This window comes from Lontra canadensis, unplaced genomic scaffold (genome assembly GCF_010015895.1).
Source record: "Lontra canadensis isolate GAN:19392208 unplaced genomic scaffold, GSC_riverotter_1.0 scaffold137, whole genome shotgun sequence".
In the NCBI taxonomy this organism is placed as follows: Eukaryota; Metazoa; Chordata; class Mammalia; order Carnivora; family Mustelidae; genus Lontra; species Lontra canadensis.
In genome coordinates, this window is record NW_022631131.1 from 2,618,502 (window position 1) to 2,644,260 (window position 25,759).

General features: G+C 52.2%; 1 protein-coding gene across 3 annotated transcripts; it reads right to left on the bottom strand.

Moving 5' to 3' along the window:
* Positions 1–869: 869 nt before the first annotated feature.
* MMP28 (matrix metallopeptidase 28) lies at positions 870–25,743 on the bottom strand. 3 transcript variants are annotated; one of them, XM_032843265.1, is made up of 8 exons: positions 25,595–25,743; positions 12,582–12,661; positions 12,179–12,366; positions 7,004–7,228; positions 4,792–5,037; positions 3,395–3,544; positions 2,711–2,878; positions 870–1,947 (listed from the first exon to the last, which is right to left on the bottom strand). In XM_032843265.1, the coding sequence occupies exons 1-8, from the start codon at positions 25,703–25,705 to the stop codon at positions 1,553–1,555; spliced, it is 1,563 nt and encodes a 520-aa protein (XP_032699156.1). In that variant the 5' UTR covers positions 25,706–25,743; the 3' UTR covers positions 870–1,552. The 3 variants fall into 3 exon arrangements, with proteins under 3 accessions (XP_032699156.1, XP_032699157.1, XP_032699158.1); XM_032843267.1 differs by having other exon boundaries at positions 1,551–1,813; XM_032843266.1 differs by lacking the exon at positions 3,395–3,544.
* Positions 25,744–25,759: the final 16 nt, after the last annotated feature.

Below are 25,759 nucleotides of genomic sequence, written 5' to 3' on the forward strand. Positions count from 1 at the left end.
CTGGCGCAGGCTCATATCTCCGGGGTAGATCAGGTCCTCTGGCCCAGTGGGCAGAGGCGTCGCCTAGAGAAACTAACCCCTGGGTTCCCTCGCGGCTGAGAAACTTGCCCCTGCCTTTCCAATCACCCAATAAAACCTCTAACAAAATGTCAGAGCCTTGAAGTGGGGCCAGGTGGCTCCCTTGAGGGTTATAAAGACCCTCATTCGCCTTCCCCAGGGTTCAGGTCAGAGGGAGAAGGGCAGGCAGAGCGCCTTCTCCCTCCATCTCCCCCAGGACAGGGTGGAACAAAGCACTTGCATCCAAGGGCAGTCAAAGGCCACCCCCCCACCCCCACCCCCTACCGCACAGAGAAGAAAAGGAAGGCAGAGGGCCAGGAATGCCCCTGGGGAGATGAGGGCTGAATCTTGCCAGTCATTCTCCCCTTCCCCTGGAAGCCTGGTCTTGCTGAGGTCAGTGTTTGTGCAAATGAGGCACTGGCAGGTGTGTGGGGTGGGGGGTGGGGGGCAGGGAGGACAAGAGAACCAGATGCTGAAACGCTGAGATTGGCTGAGGCCGAAGACAAGAGAGGCTGGAGAGCTGGTTCCTTCTCCAGGAATCCCAGCTATTCTTGGCCAGCCAGCCAGCTCCTGGAACGCTGCGTGTGTGGCCTGAAGAATGGGGCCATTGTAAGCACCAGGCCTCCCCTAGCCTGCAGGGACCCCAGCGCCTGCAGCAGCACTGCCCTCCAGAGAGGCCCCATCTTCTCCCTGCCACCCCTGGCTCCCCAGCTAGCCTGGGGGTGAGGAAGGATGGGGACATTTTGCTTTTTCAGGCCACCTCTCCCCATCACGAGGACTCACAGTCTGTAGTCTTGGCTTGGATGGAAAAGAACGTGGTTCCAGCCTCTCCAGCATCCGTGCCCCACCTGCTCTCACTGGAAACCATTCCAAGGAAGGCTGATGCCTGCTTTGGGGCCCACGAGCTGGGGGCTCCGCTTTATTTCAGCCACCCCCCCCAAATGGCGCCCAGCAGGCCTGCATCAGTCTCCCTCTTGCTCCGGGTGCTGACCTCCCACTATCACCCCCAAGGCTCTCTGAGGTTGGAAATCCTTGTACCCAACCCACCCGTTTCCTGGAGGTGAGGCTTCTCATTTAAAAAGACACAATTCTCCAAAAACTGAGCCAGGAGGTCCTGAGAGGAAGGAAACAGTCTTGCAAAGTGGTCCCAACCTCTCCATCGAGTTCTGCACCCTCCCTGGCCGCCCAGTGCTGTTGCCTCCCAGACAGAAGTGTGCCTTTAGCAGAAGAAACAAAATCCCTAAGGCTTGGGGAGGAGGGTCCTTCAGGGGAAGGGCTGTGGGGTTGGACACCCTTTCTGGTTTCTCCTGGATTGATCCCACAAAGATCGATGTCTGAAGAGCACAAAGCCATTCTCCAGGGCACAAATGCTAACTTTCCTGCCTGGTCTTGTGCAGGGAGGCTCGGAGGCTTCCAAGACAGGTCCTTCTCCTGGGGCAGAGGATACACGTTGGCCACGAGGGCACCAGCAATTCACTAAGCGGTGGGAGCATCTTCAGAAGAGGGCGCCCCCCGAATTGGCATGCCAGCAGCCCATCCAGGGCAGCTCTGCGGCCCAGCGGCCTGAGGTGGTCACCCGTAGTTTGGCCTGGTCAAGGCGCCAGTAGCGGTCATCTCTGAAGAAGATGATTGAGCCATCCAGCCGTGGCAGGGCACCGCTGACCTCCTCGGGGACACCACCCCAGTCCCGCAGGCCTCGGGGGTAGTAGGGCTCCACCTGCAGTCCGTCTGGGGCCAGCACATAGTAGCGGGCACCCTTGAAGAGGACCAGTCGGCCCAGAGGAGGGAAGAAGAGGGCAGCGTCGGGGTGGCGGGGCAGGCCCCCTGCCCTGCACAGCTGTGGTGAACTCCACACTGGCTTGGGGCCCCGGAACCTCCAGCATCGGCTCCCTGTAGGGCATCGGGAGATCCAGGGTGAGCTGATGGCTGTCACCCTTTGGTCCTCCACCTCACCTCTGTCCCCCCAGACCCGTGTTCCCCCTCATGTTGGAGCCCAACGTGGTCAGTACTTGTGATCATCAAAATGGATCTCACAGTACTAGTAAGTGGCCAACTTCCAGCAGGTGTCAGCAGAGGGCAGACAGCGCTGCGGGGGCATCTCCCTGAATGGGCAGTGGACCACAGGGAAGGCCAGTCACCACCATTTCTGCGGATAGTTCTATGAGGGCAGGAATTTCTGTTTTGTTCACGACTGTATCCCAACACTCCCAACTGTGTCTGATGCGTGAAAGGCACTCAATATTTGTTGGATGAGTGAAACTATTTACCCAAATATACTGCACACTCCTTGTGACATGTTTTAATCCTCCTTCCCCAACACACTTGAGGGATTATTTTTCCCATTCGAGATAATTCAAGTCCAAGTGACAGGCCCAACCTCACACAGCCAGGATTCCAAGGAAGCAGGATTCTTCTGCTGGACTGCAGAGCTCAGGAGTGGTCCTCTGCTCTCCTCCTCTGCAGCTCTCCCACCCTCTCTCTGGGACAACCTCAACACCCATGCCCCGCAATCCATCACTGAAGGAACCTCCTGGTAGAGTTCCCTGGGGCCACAGGTTCAGAGTGGAATCGGGACTCCACCCCTTTTTTGACCTGGGAGAGAACACCTCCCTCCTCTAGGCCTCAATTTTCTCATCTGCCCCAAGGCTGGTACCTTTGAAGAAGTAGAAGTCTCCACTGTCCAATGATACGGCAGCAGCCTCAATGTGGGGGGGCAGCCCCGCCCACCTTTCCTGTAGTGGGCGTGGCTCTGAGACATTGCCATCCGCGGACACCTCCCAGAAGTGGCTTCCTTGAAAAATGTACAGTCTCTGTTGCCCATCTGTCCGGAGACAAGAGAGTTGAGTGACCATCAGCCTCTCGCCTTCTTTCTAGGGAAGGTGCTTTCCTAGAACCAGCTTCCCAGACTCAGGAGAGAGGATGTAGCGAGCACAGCTGGGGAAGGCATGCAGGAGGAAGCAAGGGTTTTGCTTGGCATTGGCTTGCTACCCCTGCAGAATGCTTGTGGCTTGGGATTTCTGGATTCTTTCTTTTTTTTTTTTTTTTAAGATTTTTATTTATTTATTTGACAGATAGAGATCACAAGTAGGCAGAGTGGCAGGCAGAGAGAGAGAGAGGAGGAAACAGGCTCTCCATGGAGCAGAGAGCCCGATGTGGGGCTCGATCCCAGGACCCCGAGATCATGACCTGAGCTGAAGGCAGAGGCTTAACCCACTGAGCCACCCAGGCACCCCGGACTTTTTAATTCTTAACCCCACCTCGTATTCCAGCGCTGGAGACCCCTGGAGATGTGGAGGAGGAAGAAAAAAGCAGTGAGGCACAGATGGGACCATCTTACCTACAGTGATGGCATCAAAGGAAGAGTGGCAATATTTAGGACCCAGGATTTCGGGGCGCCTTCCCTGTGGTCTGTGGGGGTCCCAGGCCTCAAAGTCAGTGAACAGTTTTCCTGGGAGCTGGATGGCCACGGAGCCCCCCTGGGGCTTCCCTTCATGGGGAAGGAGAGAAGAGGGAGAGAACACACACTGGTTGGGGCGTGTGTGGAGGGCTCAAGACCTCTCTTCTGGTTCCTTCTATAGTTATCTAGTTTGAGAGGCAGGGGGGTGGGGGGGGTCTAAAAGTTTCCTTGGTTATTATTAACCATAGCACTAAACTCAAAAGTCTTCTCTCCTCTGAACAGTGTGGGAAAGAGGTCTCTACTGAGCTAAAACTGGAGTGGTGGACCACCCAAGAGTCAGGCACAAGGTTCTCTTCCCTGAGTCCTGGGCAACACAAATGGCATGAGGGCAGAGTTCAGGGTCTGGGCTGCAATAGTTAGAGCAATCATAATAATTACATCATTATACTTATGAGAGTGAGGCAGGGTCCAACAAGCTTGGAATTTGGCACCAGGTCCTGCATTGTGGTCTACAACTTTCTAGCTGTGTGACCTTAGACAAGTTACCTAACCTCTCTGAGCCCAGTTCTCCCCATCTGTGGACAAAAAGATACCTCATGAGTGTGTTAAGTGCCCGGCAGATAGTATACACTCACGAAATAGCAGCTGTTCCGGAAGGTTTCTTAAGCCACAGAGAAGTTGGTACCCCTACTAGCGCAACAGCCCTGTGAGGTAAGCAGGGCCTCAATGATTATCCCCTTTCTCAGAAGGTAAAACTGAGAGCTCTCAGAGGGGAAATGCTTTGCCTAAGAGCAACTGCTTATCAGGAATCCCATGGTGACTTGAACCCAGGGCTCTGGCCCTGCCGACGCACTGGGCACTCTGAGCTGTGGCTGGCTGGGTGGCAGCCCTGGCCAGTTCATTCTGGAAGGGATCGGGGTGTGGGGGGGTAACCTCGTCTGGGTCTACCTCCAGACAGAGGCCCAGGCTTGGAGGGAAGCGGGCACCAGCGTCAGGGAGGGGGAAGGCTGGGGGAGGGCAAGAGGAGCAGGAATGTGGGCTGGGATGGGGGAAGAGGTGGGACCGGACACTGGGTCTGGGTGATGGGGCAGCGATGGGAGAGGAACTGCCGAGGCCGAGGCTGGGGTTGGGCAGGACTGGGGAATAGAGCGCCAGGCAGGGCGGTGCGCGGGACCTGATTGGGATGTGAGGGGAGCCCGCGGCTTCGGGATCGCGAGGGACCAGTGACGGGGAGGCCAGATTCCCGCGCTTGGGGCGGGGGGCTCCTGCTCGCCGCGCTGGCGTGCGGGCCCCGGGGCTGGAACGGGGGACCCGCGGTGGACAGGGCGGGGGCTCACCATACAGGCCCTGCACGGCAAGCACGTCGTCCCAGCTGAGCAGCGCGTCGCGGCCCAGCCTCTTGTAGTACGGCGCCATGAGCGCGCGCGGCGCAGGCGAGTGCGGCAGGCCGAGCGTGTGGCCGATCTCGTGCGCCAGCACCACGAACAGGTTGCGCCCGCGGCGGCGGCTCAGGGACCAGCGCTCGTCGCGGTCGAAGTGCGCTTCGCCCCGGCGGGGAAGGAAGGCGTGCGCCAGGGCACCCCCTGCAGGTGGCGCGGGGGGGTGTCAGTGGGGGTGCCACTGCCCGCCACGCCCCCCATGTCCCCACCTTCTCGAGGAGCCCCAGGGGTGGGTGTGGTTGTTTTCAGCTGCACAATTTTCCTCCTCATGACCTCTGGGAGAGGTTCAAGTGGGCAGCCCTGAACCGAAGACTAGGCTGTGGGGTGTGGACGCCGGGGAGGCAGCGTGGTGTACAGACCCCATGGGTTTCCATCCGTTTCCCTGTTCACTAGCTGTGTGACCTTGAGCCAGTCGCTCCCCCTCTGATCTGAAATGGGAATGATGATAATGAGCTGCTTCTTCCTCACGGGGATTACAGAGGAGTGAGTCTCTATACCAGTAGGTTATGCATAATACTTAGTGCCTAGCCCATGAGGAATGCTACACGGAAAGTATTTTCACAAAGATCTAGAATAGGTATAGTGGTTATCCCAGAGGTGGGCACCATGGGACCTTCTGAATGTCGGTAATGTCGATTCTTGATCTGGGTGCTGGGTATGTTTATGGGTATATATAGTCTTTAATAAAAAGCACATCTATTTTTGTGTTCTTGCCTTCCTCTGTGGGGCTCGCTCTAGCAGGAGTGAGCAGAGGGAAGGAAGAGTCAGGATCAGTGATGTTGGAGCTTGTGGCATGCCCTGGGGGCGGGGGAGTTATCAGCTACGCAATTCCAAGGCCCTCACACATCACAATTCACTTTTTGCAGGGGCCACGGTCAGCAAAGGGCAGGGTGATAATGTTGGCCTAGAAGCCTGCCGAGGGCACTTCCTGCATTGCCTTCTTGGAGCCCAGGCCAAAGGGGATTGACTGCTGTTAGAGGAGAGTTGCCTGGGGTGAGGAGTCGCTGGGGCATGTGAGTGTAGGAGGAATACATGCCTCCTGTTTTGAACATGCCTGGAGCTGTCCAAGCAGTGGTAGCCCTTTCGGTTCACTCCGCACAATAATCCTGGGAGACAGATGGCAGGTTTCAGAGAGAGAACGCCTAAACTCAGAAAAGACAAAGCACCTGCCCCAGATCGGAGAGCTTTCTCCCAGTCCGGTGCGGTCTTAGCCGCCAGACTCCAGCGGGGCACAGGCATGAACATTTCATGTAGATATCAGGGCTGAAGTGAGTTACACGCAGGAGCACATATATGTTACGTGTGGATTCGTGAAAAGCTTAGATTTCTGCCAGTCCTATCCCCGGTCCCAGCAACAGGACCTGGACGTGGACTTTGCTGGGAGTGGGCCTGATGCAAAGCAGAGCAGCGTGAGGGAGGTGAGGGCCCACATTCCCTGGCCATACAAGGGCTGGAGTTCCCACTAGGGTGAAGGGGCCCAATTAGGGCTCCTTTCCTCATTAGGGCATGGAGGGGGCCGGTGGGGTGGGAGGGTGATGCACAAGTAGCCTGCAGTTAGGTTCTGAAGGCCTATGTTGGCCAGAATTGCTTCCATAAGCCTTTAGGTTGGGAACAAACAGGAGAATTGGCTGGGTTGTGGGAACGCAAAGCACTTCTGTGGTGGGTAAGGGATAGAACGCCTCTTACCCTGTGGCAGTGACTGTGGTAGTGGGTTTGGGGAGGGCAAGAGTTGGGTAGTGGTGGCCTCTGGATGTTTGTAGGGTTGGTGGTCGTGAGAATATCCACTTTGGGAGAACAGGGGAGGCACAGGCCTGTCTAGAAGCAGAGGATGGATGATGGGACCTCAGAAGCTTCTCCCAGAAAATACTCTGGAATTTGCAAAGCACTCTCCATGCAGAACCTCATCTTGCCATCCCTTCAGTTATGTGCCACATAACTGGGCAGAAACCATTGCTCCCATTCTACAGGGGAGGAGACTGAGGGTTCTTTGAAGGGGGATCCAGCTTGACCAAGGCTGAACTGAGAGTAAAGGCCCCATTGCCCTCCCCAGACTGCCTCTCCCAGCTGGGTTCCCCTCCTGCCATGGGAGAGAGAGGCTCTGTGTCAGCACCTGGGCCATCAAAGGCATTGCCCAGCCCGTCGTTGTGGTCCCCTTGGAAGAAGGTGAGGCGGATGTCAGCGGGGACTGTGGCTGGAGCCTCCCAGAACTGCAGGGCTGAGACGTTGCTCCACAGTTGAAAGGCAGCACGCACGGCCCCGCGAACTGCCGGTTCCGGAAGGTGCTGTGGCCAGTTCACCAGGCGGTAGGAGAGGAGCTGCTTGTACCACTTGCTGCCTGCAGGCCGGAGAGGCCTTGTCAGTCATACCTACCTGCGGAGCCCGGGGCTGGTCCCCAGGGACCCATATGAGGTGGTGATTGGCTCTCCTCCAGGGAGTCCCGGATTTGAAGGGGAAAGACACAGCCCTTGTCCTGGGAAGAGCCCATCTGGCTGGGGAGACACTGCTCTTGAGCCGACAGGACTACCCTGGTCCCAGACAGTCCCCAGTCTAGTGGCTTGGCCTGGGGAGGTCCCTAGGGGAGATGTGACCTCTGCCCAGGAAAAGCCCCCACCCTAAGGACTCTCTGGTCCGGGTCTTCTTCCTCACAGCCTCGGCTGAACCTGAAAACCGTTCTGCATGTCTTGGTGGCAGCAACTCCCTACCCCTGGCTGCTGTGTCAGGGGGTGGAGGAGAGATGGGGCCGAGAGGGCCACAGCTGTGACCCCTTCTCACCCCTTCCTCCTCTCCAACCCTCACACCCGCCTGCCCCTCCCGTTCCAGTGCCGCAGGCCTGCTGCCCACCCGCTACCAAGACCCGTTTATTAGAGGTCTTTCCCTGACCCCTAGCCCTCCCCCTCACTTCCTCAGGGATTCTGGAGAGCTCCAAGGTGTAAACAAATCAGAACACAGGGTGTGTTTTGTCACTCACTGAGACTGGAGAGAAATTTTTCCATCTCCACTTAGTTATGAGCTTCTATGCCTTTGCCCAAAACTGCATTTCCTCCCTTGGACCTAAGACGCTGGCCTCTTGCCCAAGCCTCATGTCTACTGAGTCCCCCTGCAGCCCTCAGCACACCCAGGACCAGGGTGCTTAGAAAGTCCAGATCCCGAGTTTTTCACGGGCTATTTCTGAGCCTTGCAAAGCTCAGGGGCTGAGACTGTGACCCCAGCTGAAAGACTCACAGCTCAGAGCCAGGCCTCATGGGTCCAGGGGGTGCAAAGCTATCATGTGGCTTTTGGGGTCTCAGTTTTCCAACTGGATCACAATTCCTGAGGTATGGGTGACAAATAGGCAGGCTAGGCCAGTGGGCACAACCCTCTCTCTCCCTGGAGGGAAAATCGAAGGTTCAGACCACCTGCCCTTTTGCCTCCGGGAAGTCCTTGCCTAAACTGGGGGGGGGGGTGCTGAAGTCATGGAAGGCTGGCCCCCTCCTTCTCCAACCTTTCTGCTCTGTTGTGGGGAAGTTGAGACCAGGGGAAGGGACCTGCCCAGGGTCACAGAGTGAGTGAGTAGTCGAGCTAGGCCCTGAGCTCAGGCCCTGACATCTGACCTAGCGAGCTTTCTACTACATCACACAGGTAAGCAGACACATTTGTTAAGACTCAAGACTTATAAATTTGCCTGAACGTGGCTCCTGTGGGTCAAAGCAGGGGCTCTGCTTGAGCTGAAATTCTCAAGGTGGAGGGAGGGTGGTCAAGAGCCGAGGAGCTGAGTGCCCTTTCCCTCCCCTATCCCCTGTGGAAGTGGGGGAGGGGAATGTCTTTTCTCCCACCCTGAGCCAAGCTCCATTCAAGGCAATGCTGCCTTCCCAGGCCTGTTTGGCCTGGCAGTCATCCAACCCCTCCCAGCCAGTGACCAACCCTCAGGGAGGGAAGAGGGAAGAGGGAAGGATTCTTAGGAAGGGAGGGAGACAAGGAAGGCGGAGGGAAGGCCTGGGATCCAGAGGTGACTTGGAGGGCTCTGGACTGGCTGCCGCTGGGCACTTCCACACCCTGCTGGGGCTGACTGACTCCCAGACCCTCCCCGCCCACCTTCAAGCCCCCAGAAGTGTGAGAAAGCTCCTTCTGCCTCTTTGCCTCAGAGCGGGGGGCTTCACTCAGCCTGCCAAAAAAAAGGGAGAGGGTGGGCAGTTCTCTCACTCTAGCTAGGTAAGGTGACAGCTTCTAGGATACAAGTCCTCTGTGAACATGTGTGTGTGCATGCATGCGTGTCTCTGGAGGAGGGCAGGGAGGGCATATGGGTACATGACTGAGAGAAAATGGATAATTTTCCTTGGGAGGGGTTGTTGGTATGCCTGCCAAAAAGGAAGACCCCCCCCTTCACCCACCACCTACCCCCACCAGCAGCCTGAGGCCTCTCTCTGTCCTCTTCCTGAGGTAGGTCCTTACAGAGCAGGCTGGCCACCTGGGGCCCCATCCTGAACTCTGGCCCAGGCGAGGCTGGATTCTGCAATGACCCTAGGCCACAGAAGCACCTGGCAGTGCACCCCCCATGCCCTTGCTCCAAAATCCAAAAGGGAAGAGGGAAGGAAAAGGACGTGGGGAGGAGTAGAGACCTAGACACCTTGCTTTGGGGAGGACCCTGGAGTCCTGACTCTCAAAAGGCAACGGATACTGTGGAAAGAAGGCTGGTCGGAATCCCAGCACTTCTACTCTCTAACTTACATAGCAAATTATGGAATCTCTCCAAACCTTGGTTTCCTTATTTGCCAAGTGTGGTTGGTAAGACTTACTTGTGGTGAAAACGAGAAGGCAAATGAACTAGTAGCATACAGCTGCCAGGCACATGGTGGGTGCTCGGTAAATGCCTCCTCCTGTCTCCTTCCTTTTCCACCCCGGGACCCCCTCCACACACCCCAGCTCCATGGGGGACTGAGGGGGATTGAAATTCTCCCCTGCAGGCACACCTGGAATGAGACTGCCAGACTAAGCAAATAAAAACAAGGAACACCTGGTTAAATTTGAATATTAGATAAATAATGTTTTTGTATAAAAGTGAGCACAAAGCAATGATTTGCTATTCATCTGACCTCCAGATTTACCTGGATGTCTTATATTTTATCCGGCAACCCTACCCTGGAACCCAACGTTGTCAGGAGAGCACTCGCCCACAGAGTAGACAGTCACTGGCCTAGAAATCCACATCATTTTTACGGCATCCAGCCGTGTTCTGGGTTTTCTCACATGTGGCATCTCACTCGGGCCTCCCAGGGATGAGAAGGCTTGGCCACACTCTGGCTCTGTGGCCCTGGGGAAATTTCCTCAGCTCTTTGTCCCTTAGTTTGCCTCTCTGTAAAATGAGGATAATGATGGTCCTTATCTCCTAGAGATGTTATGGGATTATGTGACTTAACCCATTTAGAGCCGCACTTGGCATATCATAGACGCTCAGGAAGGGTCAACTCTTATTAAACACATTCTCCAAAGGAAGGCATAGGAAGTGTTCAGTGCCTGCCAAGCATACAGCTCCTTTCTAGGGAAGGTCTTCTCACTCGGAGTAAAAGAAGTCAAGCTGCTGTGGTTCAGGTTATGAACAAGAGGGGAAAGTCTCCATCTAACCTGAGCCACTGCTATCTGAACTAGGGGTCACGGTCAGACAGTAACATGGGGCCAGGCTGGTTGGGCAAGGCTACCAAAGATGCCTTTGCTGGAATCTCTGTTCCAAATGGATGCTCCAAATTGAACAGAGCCAAATGGGTTCCATCAGCGACTCCCTGGAGAAGGCAGGAGAAGATGCTGCCAGAAGGAAGGATCTAGGATGCTCAGGCTGTGCCTGGATGGCCCCGGAGGCAGTATCCCAACTCTCTGGGAGACCACCTGTAGCTGGGAAATGGCACTGCCGAGACTGTGTATGGGGCCGCCCCACCTTCCACTGCCAGCCCCTTCCCCTTTGCTGATCAGGGCCCATTTCTACTTTGCAACCAGAAAGGGCCTATGTCTTAGATGAAGAAATGGAGCATGACACACTGCCAAGCCCCTTCAGCTCCTGGAATGCCGTCCCAGCTCATGCTACGTCTCTCTTTTAGCTCTGCGGTCCAGAAACATGGTGGGATGAAGAACACGTGGACACCAAGCGTCCAGACCCCATTACTGCCATCCTCCAAGAGCTGAGAGGAACGGCCCACAGCTTCCTTCTGGATCAGCAAAGAAATAAAAACGACCTATGAACCTTGTGTTCTGTTCACAAGGGATATTGTTGGTGCAAGCAGCTAAGGCAATTTAAGAGGCAATGCCCCAAAGTGCTTGTAGTAAACTTGGTTATAGATGAAAACCTGACTCGACAGCCCCATCTTGTTAGAAATCCTAAAAACCGCAGAAATCAGGTCAGAGAAAATGTTAAAATTACACACAGGAAAACTTGTTGGTGATGAAGAATTGAGAGAAGAATCAGAACTTCATAAATCTTAGGTCCGTAACATTTGATCCTAGAAGACTGAATCTGGACAAAAGGGAGGAAGAGGAGGTGAAGGAAAGATAAAACAAAACCTACAAAAGGAGAATCACAATGGCAGAAATTGTGCTGTATAAAATGAGCAGTGACGAAATGTCTTGAATAGGCAAATCCACAGAAACAGAAAGCAGATGGGTCGTTGTCAGGGGCTGGGGGAGGGGCAAGAAGAAGGGGAGGGGGAAGGGAGAGGGGGAGAGGGAAGGGAGTGACCACTAGAGAACATGGGGTTTCTTTTGGAAGTGATGAACATGTTCTAGAATTAGATTATGGTAATGGTTGCACAATTTTGCAAATATACTAAAAACCACTGAGTTGTACACTTCCAATGGGTATATTTTATGGCATGTGAATTCTATTCCAATTAAGGCTGCTCAAAGCATGCTATAGACAAAATAAAACTGACTGGTAAATCACATCTTTGTTGAATCATTCTTACGAAAAAAAGAATAAATCCCGATGAGAACAACTTTGGGAAAATACAAGGCAAAATGCTGGCAACAGTTCACAGCATAACCAACTGATCAAGGAATGAAGGGGGCTCGATGGGGCTTGTCCTGGGAAACATCGGCATAATGAAAATTCATCCATGTCTGTAAAATTCTGATTTAAATGTCTGTGTTCCCAAACATGGCCTTCCACTTCACCGGTCCTGCTCACCCACTGCTCTCCCCTCTCCTGTCCTAGGGAAGAGGATACGGACAAAGCCCAGTCCCAGGCTGGGCTGGTTTTTTCCTCTGGCCGTGGGACTTCTGGGCGTCGGAAATCCCAGCTTAGCTAGATTTCAACAGGGCTCACCTTGCTTTGCAAAGCGTTTCTTACGCCTCATTTTGGCCCGGCGTCCAGCGAACAGGGCACTAACCCTCTCGGTCCAGGCCGCCTGACTGTCTGTGTCTGCCACCCCACAGCGGGGCCGCATCATCTGGCGCAGGGTGGCAGGGTCTAGCGTGCCGCTGATGGGCAGCTGAGATACCCACTGGAACTTCCTGTCAGGAGGAATTGAGATAAAGGAGCACAGCCGGAGGGTGCGGGTGGGGGTGAGGGCAAGGAGCTTCCCAGGAGACAGCAGGAGGCTGGCGGAGGGGGGAGGGGAGGGAGCAGTGGAGTGTGACCCTTGGACACAGGTGGGAGGCCAGCCTTCCAGGAGGAGGGAAGCAGTGACCCAAGCTTTGCCCTCTGGCACCCCCAAATCCCCACATACCTGATGGCATTGCTGAATCTTGCCGTGGTGAGGTCTTTGGGGACCTGCTCATTGAGATATCCGTACTTCTCCAGGAATGCCTGGGTGGGGGGAAGGAGTGTCAGTTTTCCCACGGTGTGGCATCCTCTTCCCTCCCTTGGTCTCCGAGGGTCGAGGGTCGGTGGCACATGATCAGGCCCAGTCCCAATGAGGTCTATAAGCTATAAGAGAAGGAGTCCTGGGACCAAAGCCAGAAGGACATAGACTTCGTTCCAGGCCACCACTGACTAGCTTGATGGTCTTGGGCAAGTCACTCAGTATGTTCAAACTTTAGCTTCCTTAATTCTCAAACTGACCGAGCTGTCCCTCCCCAGAGTATTTCACGGCATGATCAGGGATCTGGAGAGGCAGGCTGGACGAGCAGAGTTAGGGGCTCTGGAATCACGCTGGCCTGGGTTTAAATCCCAGTTAGCAAAGCTATTTCTCTAAACTGCAGGTTTCTTAACTGTAAAAGGGGCTTAGAAACAGTACATAACATACAGGTTTTCTTGATGAGGCTTGATCACAATAGAGTGTACAAGGCACTTAACACAGGGCCTGTCACTGGGGAGGGGCTCCAGACGGAGCAGTTTTATAAGTATAAATGTGCGCTCAGCTCTGCCCCTGAAACATCTCACCCGTCTAGGGGGGGGTGCCCTGTATTAATCAGAAGTTGGGCCGGTCCCCTGCAGCTCTGCCATGCCTGGCTTGGGAATTAATTTTCTCTCTATTCTGGCTTCTTCCTAAACAATTCACCTCCCCCCAAATGCAGACACATATAAGGCCCTATGAATGACAGATGCACTTGTCCTCAACTCTATGGTTTGTATAAAAACTCATCTCCTTAAAAAATTTGTTTATGGGGGCACCTGGGTGGCTTAATGGGTTAAAGCCTCTGCGTTCGGCTCAGGTCATGATCTCAGGGTCCTGGGATCAAGTCCCACATTGGGCTCTCTGCTTAGCAGGGAGCCTGCTTCCTCCTCTCTCTCTTCCTGCTTCTCTGCCTACTTGTGATCTCTGTCAAATAAATAAATAAAATCTTTAAAAAAAAAGTTGTTTATGGGGGGGCCACTTGGGTGACTCAGTTGGTTAGGTGTCTGTGTTCACCTCAGGCCATGATCTCAGGGTCCTGGAATTGAGCCCTGTGTCATGTTCCCTCTAAGTCGGGAGTCTGCTTGTCCCTGTCCCTCTGCCCCTCTGCCCCACTTGTGCTTGCGCACTCTCTCTCTCTCATTCTGTCTCAGATTAAAAAAAAAAAAAAAAGTGTTGAGAGGCACCCTGAATGGCTCAGTGGTCTGAGCCTCTGCCTTTGGCTCAGATCGTGATCTCAGGACCCTGGGATCGAGCCCTGCATCGGGCTCTCTGCTCAGCAGAGAGCCTGCTTCCCCCTCTCTCTGCCTACTTGTGATCTCTCTCTCTGTCAAATAAATAAATAAATAAAATCTTAAAAAAAAAAATAATGTTGGGACACCTGAGTGGCTCAGGTGGTTAAGCAACTGCATTTGGCTCAGGTCATGATCCCAGGGTCCTGGAATCGGGTCCCGCACCGGGATCCTTGCTTAGTGCAGAGCCTGCTTCTCCCTTTGCCTGCCTTTCCCTCTGCTTGGGCTCTCACACTGACAAATAAACAAATATTTATTTAATATAAATTTAATATATACTATAATATATAATAAATAAATAAGTAAATAAAATAATAAAACCTTTAAAAAAATAGTGTTAAGGCAGTTTTGGGGGACAGCTGGCTCAGTTGGAAGAGCGTGTGGCTCTTGATCTCAGGGTTGTGAGTTCGAGCTGCACGTTGGGGGTAGAGATTACTTAAAAATAAACAAATCTTTAAAAAAAGAAGAAAAGTAATTTTTGAATTATAAACTTGCAACTTGGGGCTCCTAGGTGACTCAGTGGGTTAAAGCCTCTGCCTTCAGCTCAGGTCATGATCCCAGGGTCCTGGGATCGAGCCCCACATCGGGCTCTCTGCTCAGCGGGAAGCCTGCTTCCTCCTCTCTCTGCCTGCTTCTCTGCCTACTTTGTGATCTCCATCTGTCAAATAAATAAATAAAATCTTAAAAAAAAAAGAAACTTGCAACTTCCTCTTTTCAGTCACTCATTTGTGAATTTATACAATGTACGATGTACACCGTCAGGTAAAATGACCAACAAGCCTTGTGGATAGAGACAGATGGTAGAAATACGGACCACAAGCAAAGGAGGCAGTTCGGGTGCTATAAAGAAAAGAAATTGGGTGATGTGATTGAGAATAATTTATTTTTTAAAAGATTTTATTTATTTATTTGGCAGACAGAGATCACTAGTAGGCAGAGACACAGGCAGAGAGAGAGAAGGGGAAGCAGACTCCCCACTGAGCAGAGAGCCTGATGCGGGGCTCCATCTCAGGACCCTGGGATCATGACCTGAGCTGAAGGCAGAGGCTTTAACCCACTGAGCCACCCAGGCGCCCCGATTGAGAATAATTTAAAGAGAACTTTTCCATCAGAGAGGTCAGGGAAGGACCCTGTGAAAAGCTGATCTTTGATGTGAGTCGTGAAGAAGGAGAAGTGGCTGGCTTGCAGCGAGATGGGAAAGGCTGTTACAGGCAGAGGAGCATCAGACGCAGAGCCCCGAGCTAGGAACCAGGGTGAGGGCTCTCAGGAACGGAGGAAGGCTAGAGCGCAGTGAATATGAAGAAGCAGGACATGCGATGAAGCCGCAGGGAGAGAGGCAGAACTGCCACCCACGGTAGGGAATGGGAGCCTTCGTTTAGTCCTGATCAGGTGGCTTAACTGTGAGGGCTGACAGAAAGAGAGTAATCTGGGAGGGCTTACGTTTGCCTTGGAGGGTGAAGCTAGAGACCATGTAAGGAAACCAGAGGAGGGGCAGAAGGGGATGGATTAAAAATAAGATACACACTCTGATGTCAACCGGCGTTAGTTGTATGATCCCGGAGCTCAAGGGAGAAGCCAGAACCTTCCATCATGTGATGGCAGCGGACCTGGATGTGACCCCCCCTCCCCCTGAGGAAGTTAGTGTGCGTAGAGAACATCTCATGGCCCAAATGCCTTTTCGCCCCGCCTGCCCTTACACACCTAGAAGCTGCTCTCTCCGCAACCACGTGTGTGGAGGCCATTGGTGAGAAGTGTGGGACTCATCATCCTTACCTCTCACCAGCCCTGCCCTTCGGGGAAACAATGCGCTTGGCTCCCTGCTTGCCCTTGTCCCTGAGAAAGCCTCATCGATGGATGAGAAGAAACGTCACCCCGGCTGTTTAATTCTTTTTTTTTTAAATTTATTTTTATTTATTTGTCAGAGAGAGAGAGAGAGAGAGCACAGGCAGAGTGGCAGGCAGAGGCAGAGGGAGAAGCAGACTCCCCGCTGAGCATGGAGCCCGATGTGGGACTCGATGTGGGACTCGATGCCAGGATACCGGGATCATGACCTGAGCCGAAGTCAGCCGCTTAACCAACTGAGCCACCCAGACGTCCCACGGCTGTTTAATTCTTATACAGACACATATCATCTCTCCATGGTTAGCCCTCCTGGCTGTGTCACCTATGGGGAAATCATTTTCTGTCTTCCTTGTTCTCTTACTCACTTTTCTTTGCTGCGTTTCTTGAATCGGCTCCAATCACGGCTGCTGCCTTAAGGAGAAGGCGCAAATTGAGAACAAAACCAGACACGAAGAGCCAGGATGGGCAAGCTCCTAAGCCTCTGCAAATATCCAGCTTGGGCTTTGTGAATTTCATTATATCTGCCCTCAGCGATCCCCACACCCACTTCTCAATAAAGCCACTTTCCACAAGGAACCCTTGTTCTAGACAACGAAACACTTCCCAAGTCCATTTCGTTATTTTTCTACACTAATTTATTCGTATGTCAGTACTATTTTCTTTCTCTCCCTTTCCAAGTTTGCACTATTTGGGGAGGCATAACGGATTAAAGGAGTTCTAGTGGCTTAATCTGGAAAACCATTTATTGCCCAAAATAGTGTGGCATCATGGAATAGCCACCGGGCTTGGAATCAAGAATCTGTTCCCAACTCTCACTCTGGGTGGCCAGGGACAAATCACTTAGCATCTCCGATGCTGCTGCTTCTTTTTCTTCTTCTGTTTCTTCACCCGCAATGGGAAAACAAGAATAAACCCACAGGATTCTCCGAAGGATTTTAATTTATTTTACTTTTAAAGATTTTACTTATTTGTTTGTCAGAGAACAAGCAGAGGGAGCAGCAGGCAGAGGGAGAAGTAGGCTCCCCGCTAAGCAAGGAGCCTCATGCAGGACTCAATCCCAAGACCCTGGGATCATGAACAGAGCCAAAGGCAGATGCTTAACAGGCTGAGCCACCCAGACGTCCCAATTCTCAGGAGGATTAAGTAAAGCAATGCCTATCTAGCATACGTCGTCAATACTCCATATACAGTTGACCTAGTTGATTTACCTTAGTAGAAAAATTAAGACTTTCAGAATACAACCCGTCTATAAGATGGGAACTGCTCAGAACCAGGTGGTCATAGCTCTGTTCTCAATTCAGCTCTACCTTAGACTTGCCCCGGCCCAGCCAAGTGCCTGATTCTTTTCTTGCCTCCTCCCCTTCCTTTGGTGAGGATGGGTAGAGTGGCTTTCTAAAGGAAGTCGGAAAATCAGTGTCCCCTTTGAAGCCGATTTGCTGAGTGACTTGGGAGAGAGCGGGTCACAGGCTAACAGGCTGGCACTCCCTGTGCTCCTCCCCCAAACCCACCCATCCCTTATCAGAAAGTTGGCTCTGATTCTGGAACTATGAAGTCTTGGACAGAGCAGAAGGGAGGGGATATTGACTAGCGGCGTCTCCTGTTTCCTGGCTGGGCTGCCTTGCCTGGTACTTTGGCAGGCAAGGTGGACTGGAGGGCAGGATGAGGGTGGAGGCTTTTTTGAGGGGTCTATCAGAGGGGAAGTCCTGGGCCTCTCTTCCTGACTGGTCTCTGGCATCCTGTGGGTTGCAAGGCACAGCTGAATTCCCAGGAGGCAGTGTGAGAGTGAGAGCATGAGACCAGGCCAAGAATGAGAAAAATTAATTTTAAGAATTTGACATTTTATATTTCCATAAAAGCACTTAAGTATTTTTTTTTAAGATTTTACTTATGCATTTGAGGGGTGCCTGGGTGGCTCAGTCATTAAGCCTCTGACTTCGGCTCAGGTCATGATCCTGGGGTCCTGGGATTGAGCCCCGAGTTGGGCTTCCTGCTCAGCGGGGAGTCTGCTTCTCCCTCTCTCACTCCTGCTTGTGTTCCCTCTCTTGCTGTGTCTCTCTGTGTCAAATAAAGAAAATCTTTTAAAAAAATATTTTATTTATTTATTTGTCAGAGAGAGAGAGAGAGCGAGCACGCAAGCAAAGGGAACAGCAGGCAGAGGGAGAAGCAGACTCCCAGCTGAGCAAGGAGCCCAATGGCGGGACTCCTCAATCCCAGGACCCTAGGATCACGACCTGCGCTGAAGGCAGATGCTTAACCGACTGAGCCAAGCAGGTGTCCCATAAATCTTAAAGAAAAAAAAAAAGATTTATTTAGTCACTTGAGAGTGAGAGAGAGAGAGCACAAGGTGGAGGGGAGTGAGGGGCAGAGGGAGAGGGACAAGCAGAGTCCCCGCTGAGCAGGGAGTCTGATGCAGGACTCCATCCCAGGACCACGGGATCATGACCTGAGCTGAGGGCAGACCCTTAACCGACTGGACCAACCTGGTGCCCCTCAGTCAAGTATTACAATAGCAATTACCAGAACTTAAGGATTCCCTTTCATTTATATTATTTTTAATACGAACATTCATATTTTTAATATAAACATTTTAAAATTACATGTAGGAAGGGGGCCCTTCATATCCTCAGGGCTGCGTGCTCTAAAGTTCTGTTGGGTGAAGGCTGAGCCCCATCACGGGCTGAGGGGGAGGCGTGGTCAAGACACACTCTGCTCCTGCAGCTGTCCCTAACCCTCTCTGTAAGCCCATCTGCCAAGCCTCCATTTTCCCCTGCAAAGGTGACAGAAATGGCCTGTCTGCATGGTAGAAAGAGCAGGGGTGGGGGGGCATGTGACAGCATGGTGAAGGGGTCCCAGAAAGAGACACAGGATGAGGAGGGGGAGCTCCCATTCTCATTCTAGCTCGACCACTATTGCCTTGGAGGGTCATTTCCCTTCCAGGCTGGAGCTTCCCTAGGGCTTGTCTTATATTCTCTTAGGGACCCCCTGAGCTCTCCCTGGGGTCACCCCCGTCCCTCTGCACGGAGGCTGTATCCTGGCTGCTCCCCTCTGCCTTGCAGTTCCAAACACAGGCTTTTCTCTTTGCCCCGTTTTCCACGCATCCTCTCTCCAGGGGAGGCTAAGGCTTAAGCGGAGTGGAGAGGAAGCTGCAGGACCATGCCCTTCTGTGATTCACCCTACTCAGGCCTAAAAGCTTGTGACAACCTGCCTCGCCCACTTGGTCAGGGCTGGGGCAACTTCCCTGGGGAGTCGCCTCTGAAAAGTCCTGGGAGTGGCTGTGGTGTCTGAGTAAAATGAAAACAGTTCTTCCTGGGACCCAGAAAGCTGAGTGGAATCAGAACCCTTGAAGTTCTGGTCCCGCATCTGTCCTGACTTGCCATGGGAGGGTATGTAGAGCCCAGCCCACTCAGTGCCCAAGGGATGGGGAAATTTCTGGCCATTGTAGCAATGAGGTGTAGCAAAATAAATTGAGGCCCAAGTCAAGAACTCTGAGTCACTGGCCTGCAGGGCAAGAGCCCTGGGCTGTGTCTTGAGTTTTATTCCTGTGCTACTAAGAAGTGTCTGTCCTTAGGCAAGTTCTGTGCCTCTCTGGGCTTCTGTTTATTTCTTTACTTTCTTTCTTTCTTTTCTTTTTTTTTTTTTTTAATATTTTATTTATTTGAGAGAGAGAGTGAGCATGAGCGAGGGGAGGGTCAAAGAGAGAAGGAGAAGCAGACTCCCCATTAAGCAGGGAGCCCGATGACACGGGGCTCCATCCCTGGACCCAGAGATCATGATCTGAGCCGAAAGCAGATGCTTAACCAACTGAACCACTCAGGCGCACCTGGGCCTCCATTTCTTCTTCCATAAAATGAGAAGGTTGGATTAGAGCTAAAATATACTCCAGCTTCATCTATTATCATAGCCTTGCTTCTGCAACTGATTAGCTGTGTGAGCTATGGCAAAGTTGCTTGACCTCTCTGTGCCTCAAAGTGCGACATACAGGTAAGAATGCTTTAGCTTTCTCACAGGAGTCTCGTGAAAATCCAGGAAGAAGACAAGATGCTCTGGGAAAGCTTTATGACAGTTGTCCCATTAAAAATGTTGTTTTCCCGCTAAAGTCACAGAACTTTACTGCTGGAAAAGAAGCTCGTTAGGTAAGTCTAGGAAGGGCAGGTCTCAGTTTTATGTCTGCAGAGTGTCTGTGACACCCTTCATATCAAAGAACTGCAGGAGCAAAACCGAGAGAGGAAATCTCCAGCAGACTCCCCGATGAGCCGAGCATGGGGGCCGACATGGGGCTCGATCTCACCACCCTGAGATCATGACCTGAACTGAAAGCAAGAGTTGGATGCATATCCTACTGAGACACTCAGGCACCCTGAGACCACGAATTTTTAAATTGCAAAATGGCAAGATCGTGCGGAAATCATGTTGCTCTACCTATGACTTATTCCATCTCATGTTACATTTCATTATGATTTTAGTCTTTTCATAGTGACTCTACGTGATTGTCTTTGTCATTCAATACGTCTTGAGCGCTATTAGCCAAGTCAAGATGCAAGGGATGATAGCTGGCGTTCTGCCTTGGCATGTTCTATATATAAAAATATTTTTCTGGTAATCAGGAACATGACAAGTCCTTGACTAGTATAGAGTTTTTAAGAGTTCTACACCTTTGACCTTCCCAATCACCTTGCATGAACATAGGCCGGACAGGCATTGCTAATCCCATATTAAAAATGAGAAAAGTGAGTCTCAGGGGAGAAAGCAGAGTCTTGCTAAAGGCTCTCAGGGGAGCAACAGAACCAGTCCTTGAGTTCAGATCCTCTGATGCTTATCCCAGGACGTCTGATTTCACATTCAAACAAGTAACTCAGAGGATTTACAACTGGAGGCACAGGGACCAGATGGCTCTCTCTACTGGAGAGATAATGATCAAATGAGAAAAAGGTAAAACTGGGGATGTTTCTAGCTGAACTCCTTCTGTCTCCTCTGTAAGCAGGTCCAGGGCCAGCCAGAGCAGAGGAAAGAAGCTGTTTCGGTGGTGGGCTCTGGCTTTCAGTAGAGGCTGGGATCACATCTCCCATCACACCCCAAACAGGGCATCTGACAAGCCACAGGTATGCAATGGGGCTTAAGCCTGTTCCTTTTGCTCTCTGGCTGCTGGGTTCTACTGAAGGTCTAGGGGCAGTGGGACCAGCTGGGACCCTTCCCTTTTAATTGAGAGCAAAGGCCTCCCTTTCCCTCTGTCTGACTCCCTTTATCTTCTCCTCCTTTCTCTTGTTCCTAGTCTCATATTCACAAAGTTCTGCGTGGGTGTAGCCTGGATAACCTCTTATCCCCACTCCTTTCATTTTTTGTCCTTAAGGAAGTTGGGAAAGATTAGCTGGCCAGTCTCCATCCAGACTGCTCTTGTACTTTTTTCTCAGGCCAAATATTCGTACTGTGCGGACCCATGGTCCTCACTACACTTGTAGGGCTACATTTAAGGGCACAAAATCATGCCCTAAAGGGTGGATTTAGGGAGAGCTGTCCACCCATCTCCCCATTGTGGTCATGCTTCCCCACCCAGCTTTTGCCAGATCCCTTGGTTTTCCAACAGGTTTGACAACGGCTTTTCCACCAGCTTGTGGTCCTCTGGGACCCTCCAGAGCCTCTTCTGCACTTCTATTCACCCTGCACCCATGAGTCACTCCTCCGCTCAGCTATTGGGAACAGCTTCCACACCCGGGCTTCTGGGTTTCTGACTCACAAAAAGTCAAATGAATGGCTCTGGGTGTGAGAAACAGACACTGCATCTGGAGGTGGTTACTCCACAGAAGCTGCAGTGTTTCCCTGGAGAGATGAACTAGCCAGCTCCTTGCTGTGCCGGCGTACTGGGAGGTGCTGTGCAGATCTGCGTAGACCACCGAATGGAAGGTAGGTCCTGACATATACCCTGGTGTTTAAAGAAGGTCCAGGGGAAACACAGGGAAACACAGTAGGTAGCTCCCCAGGGACAGTTTGTGTCACCCAAGTACAGGATAGGGCCTGATTGCGAATGGGAGGGGGGCCAAGGTGATGAGGTCATCGTTAACTCTCAATCTTGCAACTCAACAGTGGAGGCCCTTCCTCCCCATTAGTGTTGTGAGCAGCCCTAGTTTTCCCAAATGGGCAACAATGAACTCGTTCATAATGCAGCTTTGTAAGTGGTCCGTCTCCTCACAGGCAAAGCCCACTTTGGAAAACCCTCAACTTTATTGTTTTGTATGCATACAAGGGACACACACTGGCAGGCACACAGGGCACACAGAGACCTGGGAACACAGACACATACAGTCAGACAGACACAGACACGTAGGCAGATGAAACATACACATGCACACACACACAGGTGCCAGCATACAAACATACCAAAGCCAAAGAATGTTAGTTCAAAGAGAGTCCCTGAAGAAGCTTGACTCTCTTACTTTACAGAGGAGGAAACTGTCGCCTGCAGGAGGGCACTAGCTTAAGATCACGCAGCTGGTTTTTATGTCTTTCTTTCTCTGTCCTGAACTCTGCACTTTGCCCACGAGCTCAGCAGGAGTGCTATGCTTTGCTTGGGGTCTAGCTCTCTGCACCCCAGTCAGGGCATTAGACCCGAGCAAAGAGCCAGGGTGATCACGGGGCTCACTTTGTGTGGTTTCCTTCTGCGGATGGTTGTACTTCCCCAAATGACCACAGTAACACCTCCCATTCCCATGCTCTTTTTACAGGGACTTCAGCGTCCCTGCCACCAGCTCTGGGGTCTATGTTCTCTCCCCTTGACCTGGAGTGTGTGACTTGCTCCAGCCGGTGGGGAACAGCAGAAGGGATGCTATGAACTTCGTCGACTCAGTCATGAAGTCATGCTTGTCCTCGCTCTCACTCTCTCTCTCTCTTTCGGAACACTCATCCTGGAGACCCAACCACCATGTCTGGGCCCAAACTAGCCCACCTGGAGAACCCATGTGGGGAGGCCTCCAGGAGAGAACGGTGGCCCCCAGCTGACAGCCAGAGAGGTGAGTAAAGAGCCTTGCGATGACTCCATCCCCCAACTTTGTAGAGCAGAGACAAGCTGCCCTCATGCGCCCTGTTTGAAATTCTGATCCACAGTATCTATGGACATAATACATGTTTGTTTTACTTCACTAAGTTCTGGGGTAATTTATAATGTTGTCATAGTAACCGCAACACCACCTCTTAGGAATGACAGCTCTGTGCTGCCTGTTGTCCGATGCTGAAAATAGTTGCCTTACATATTTTGTCCTGTGTTACTGTTCTTGGAGAGCTAGTCACTGAACCAGCACTTCATTTGATTTGATTTTATTTTTTTTTTACAGATTTTTATATATTTATTTGAGAGACAGAGCAAGTGAGCATGAGTGGGGAAAGGGGCAGAGGGACAAGCAGACTCCCCACCGAGCAGGGCTTGATCCCAAGTTCCCGAGATCATGACCTGAGCTGAAGTCAGACACTGAACCGACTGAGCCACCCAGGTGCCCCGACCAAGCCAGGACTTTAGTCTGAAGCTCTGTTCTCGAAAATAATGATAAAGATAATAACAGTAACAAGAATATTGAGAGCAGCTTCCTTTTGACTGTTTGCTACGTACTAGGCACTGTGCTAAGCATTTTACGCACGTTATCTCAATGAAACCACACAGCAGTCTTATGAAATAGGCATTGTTAACCTCCATCGTACAGAGAAGAAACCCGAGGTTCAGAGAGATTAAGTGATTCACTGATGTTTGCACACTTGTCTGTCTGACACCGAAACTCATGCAACTGACCACTTACAGAAGCACGTATAGACACACTAACACCACCGAATTGCATATGTATACATATATATGTACATGCATAGGCATATAGAGACACATACACATTTCAAGTTTATATTTCTTGTTCTCAGAGCTAAAAATCCCCATCCCCCAATTATGTTAAAAAGACTGCAAGAGACTCAATCTGCTTAGTATTATGCTTCCCAAGCACACCCCAATATAAAATTCTCTCCATCTGGGGCCACCACAGGCATGGGAGGCAGAGAGATTGTCTCTGTTCTCCTGCCAAGGATTGCCTGGGACCCGGACTTGGGGGGGAGGTGGGGCGGTACTCTTAATAGGACTTGGCTTGGTAGAAGGAAGCCTTCTCCTGGGGCCGTGAGGACTGCGCACTTGATGTTGTAAGATTCTAAATTCAGTGAAACAGAGTGACTCCCAAGTGTGTGAAAGCAGAGCGTGCAAAACAAGAGACCATGCTTGGAAGCGGAGGAGGTGGCCCCCATTGTTGAAACAGGGTCATTTCCAAATATTCCAGAACAGTGATAGGAGCTGGCTGATGGAAGGAAGAGCCATTCCGTAAGGGCTTCTTCATTCTGGAGTTTTCTTAGATTCAGCATGCCAACTTCTAGGGAACGGGAATAGGAGGGTACTGAGAGGTTCTGGACTGGCAGTTTTATTAATTTTTTTAAGATTTTATTTATTTCTTTGACACAGAGAGAGAGAGACATCAAGAGAGGGAATACAAGCAGGGGGAGTGGGAGAGGGAGAAGCAGGTCTCCCGCTGAGCAGGGAGCCAGATGTGGGGCTCCATCCCAGGACCCTGGGATCATGACCTGAGCCAAAGGCAGATGCTTAACAATTGAGCCACCCAGGCGCCCCTGGACTGGCAGTTTTAGAGCAAGAATGAGACACTTAGGGAGCAAGAGTCTCAGAGCAGAGCGCCAGGCTCAGGAATTTAGAACTCCTTAAAATAGTGGAGACCCCAGGGCGCCTGAGTGACTCAGTAGGTTAAAGCTTCTGCCTTTGGTTCAGGTCATGATCCCAGGGTCCTGGGATTGAGCCCCCCCCAGTGGGCTCTCTGCTCAGCAGGGAGCCTGCTTCCCCCTCTCTCTCTGCCTGCCTCTCTGCCTACTTGTGATCTCTGTCTCTCTGCCAAATAAATAAATAAAATCTTAAAAAAAAATAGTGGAGACCCCAGTCCTAATCTTGAGAATAGATAACAACACAGAGATGCTTCTTTGGGGGAAGAAAGAAGTGATACTCATGTATTACAATCACCTTTATCTGGAAAATAGATACCCCAAGTGGATCCCCGTCCCTGCCTCCAAAGAGCTCCCCCTGTGAAACCTACAACAAGCAGGTGAGTCCCGCAGCAGGACAATGAAATGAGAAGTGTTTAAGTTTCGCCACCACTCCCTGCCCCCTTTCTCAAGTTCAGTCCTGAAGCACTGTTCCAAAGCTCCTTAGAAGGAATTCTTGGGACTCTAATACTCTTACCCATTTTACAGGTTAAGAAACTAGCGCCGAGCTTCGATGCCGCCTAGCTCAAGCTGGGTAGTGGCAGCCCCAGCCCAGTGCCGTCTCCTGCGTCCCGGCCAGTCAGAGGTATCCTCTTCACCTCACCCATCTAAGGGACTCCGCAGCCTCCGGGAAGGCTCGGGGCATCCGATGAATGAACTGCCAAGTCTCCGCAGCCTAGGCGGTGAGGGACAGTAGACTGCGCCAAAAAGGGGTGCAGGGGCTGTCTCTATCTCTGCCGTTGCCCGCCTGTCCCATCTTGTCGCTCCCTCCCCACCCCCCGCCCCGTCCGGAAAAATCAATGCAGATCCCGGCGCCTGTGTGGTCCCAGCTCTGGCACGGGGGAGAACGCTCCCTAGGCTCTTTGTGTGCGGACAGGGAGAAGGTAACGCAGATTGCCGGCTCAGATGAGACGGCCCAGTGGCCCGAATGCAAAGTTCTGGAGGGTTTCTAGCACGCGGCCCCCTCTCCGCCCCGCACGCATCCTTTACCTCCGCCTCCCTGCGCAGCTCCTGGCCTCCGCGCTCGGAGAGCTGGGCGTCCAGGCCGGCCCACAGTAGTAGCTGCAGGGCGCGCAGCAGGAGGCCGACACGCGCCGCCATCTCGCCGCAGCTCCTGCCGCCGGGCGCGGGCGCGTGGGGAGCCCCCCTGCGCGC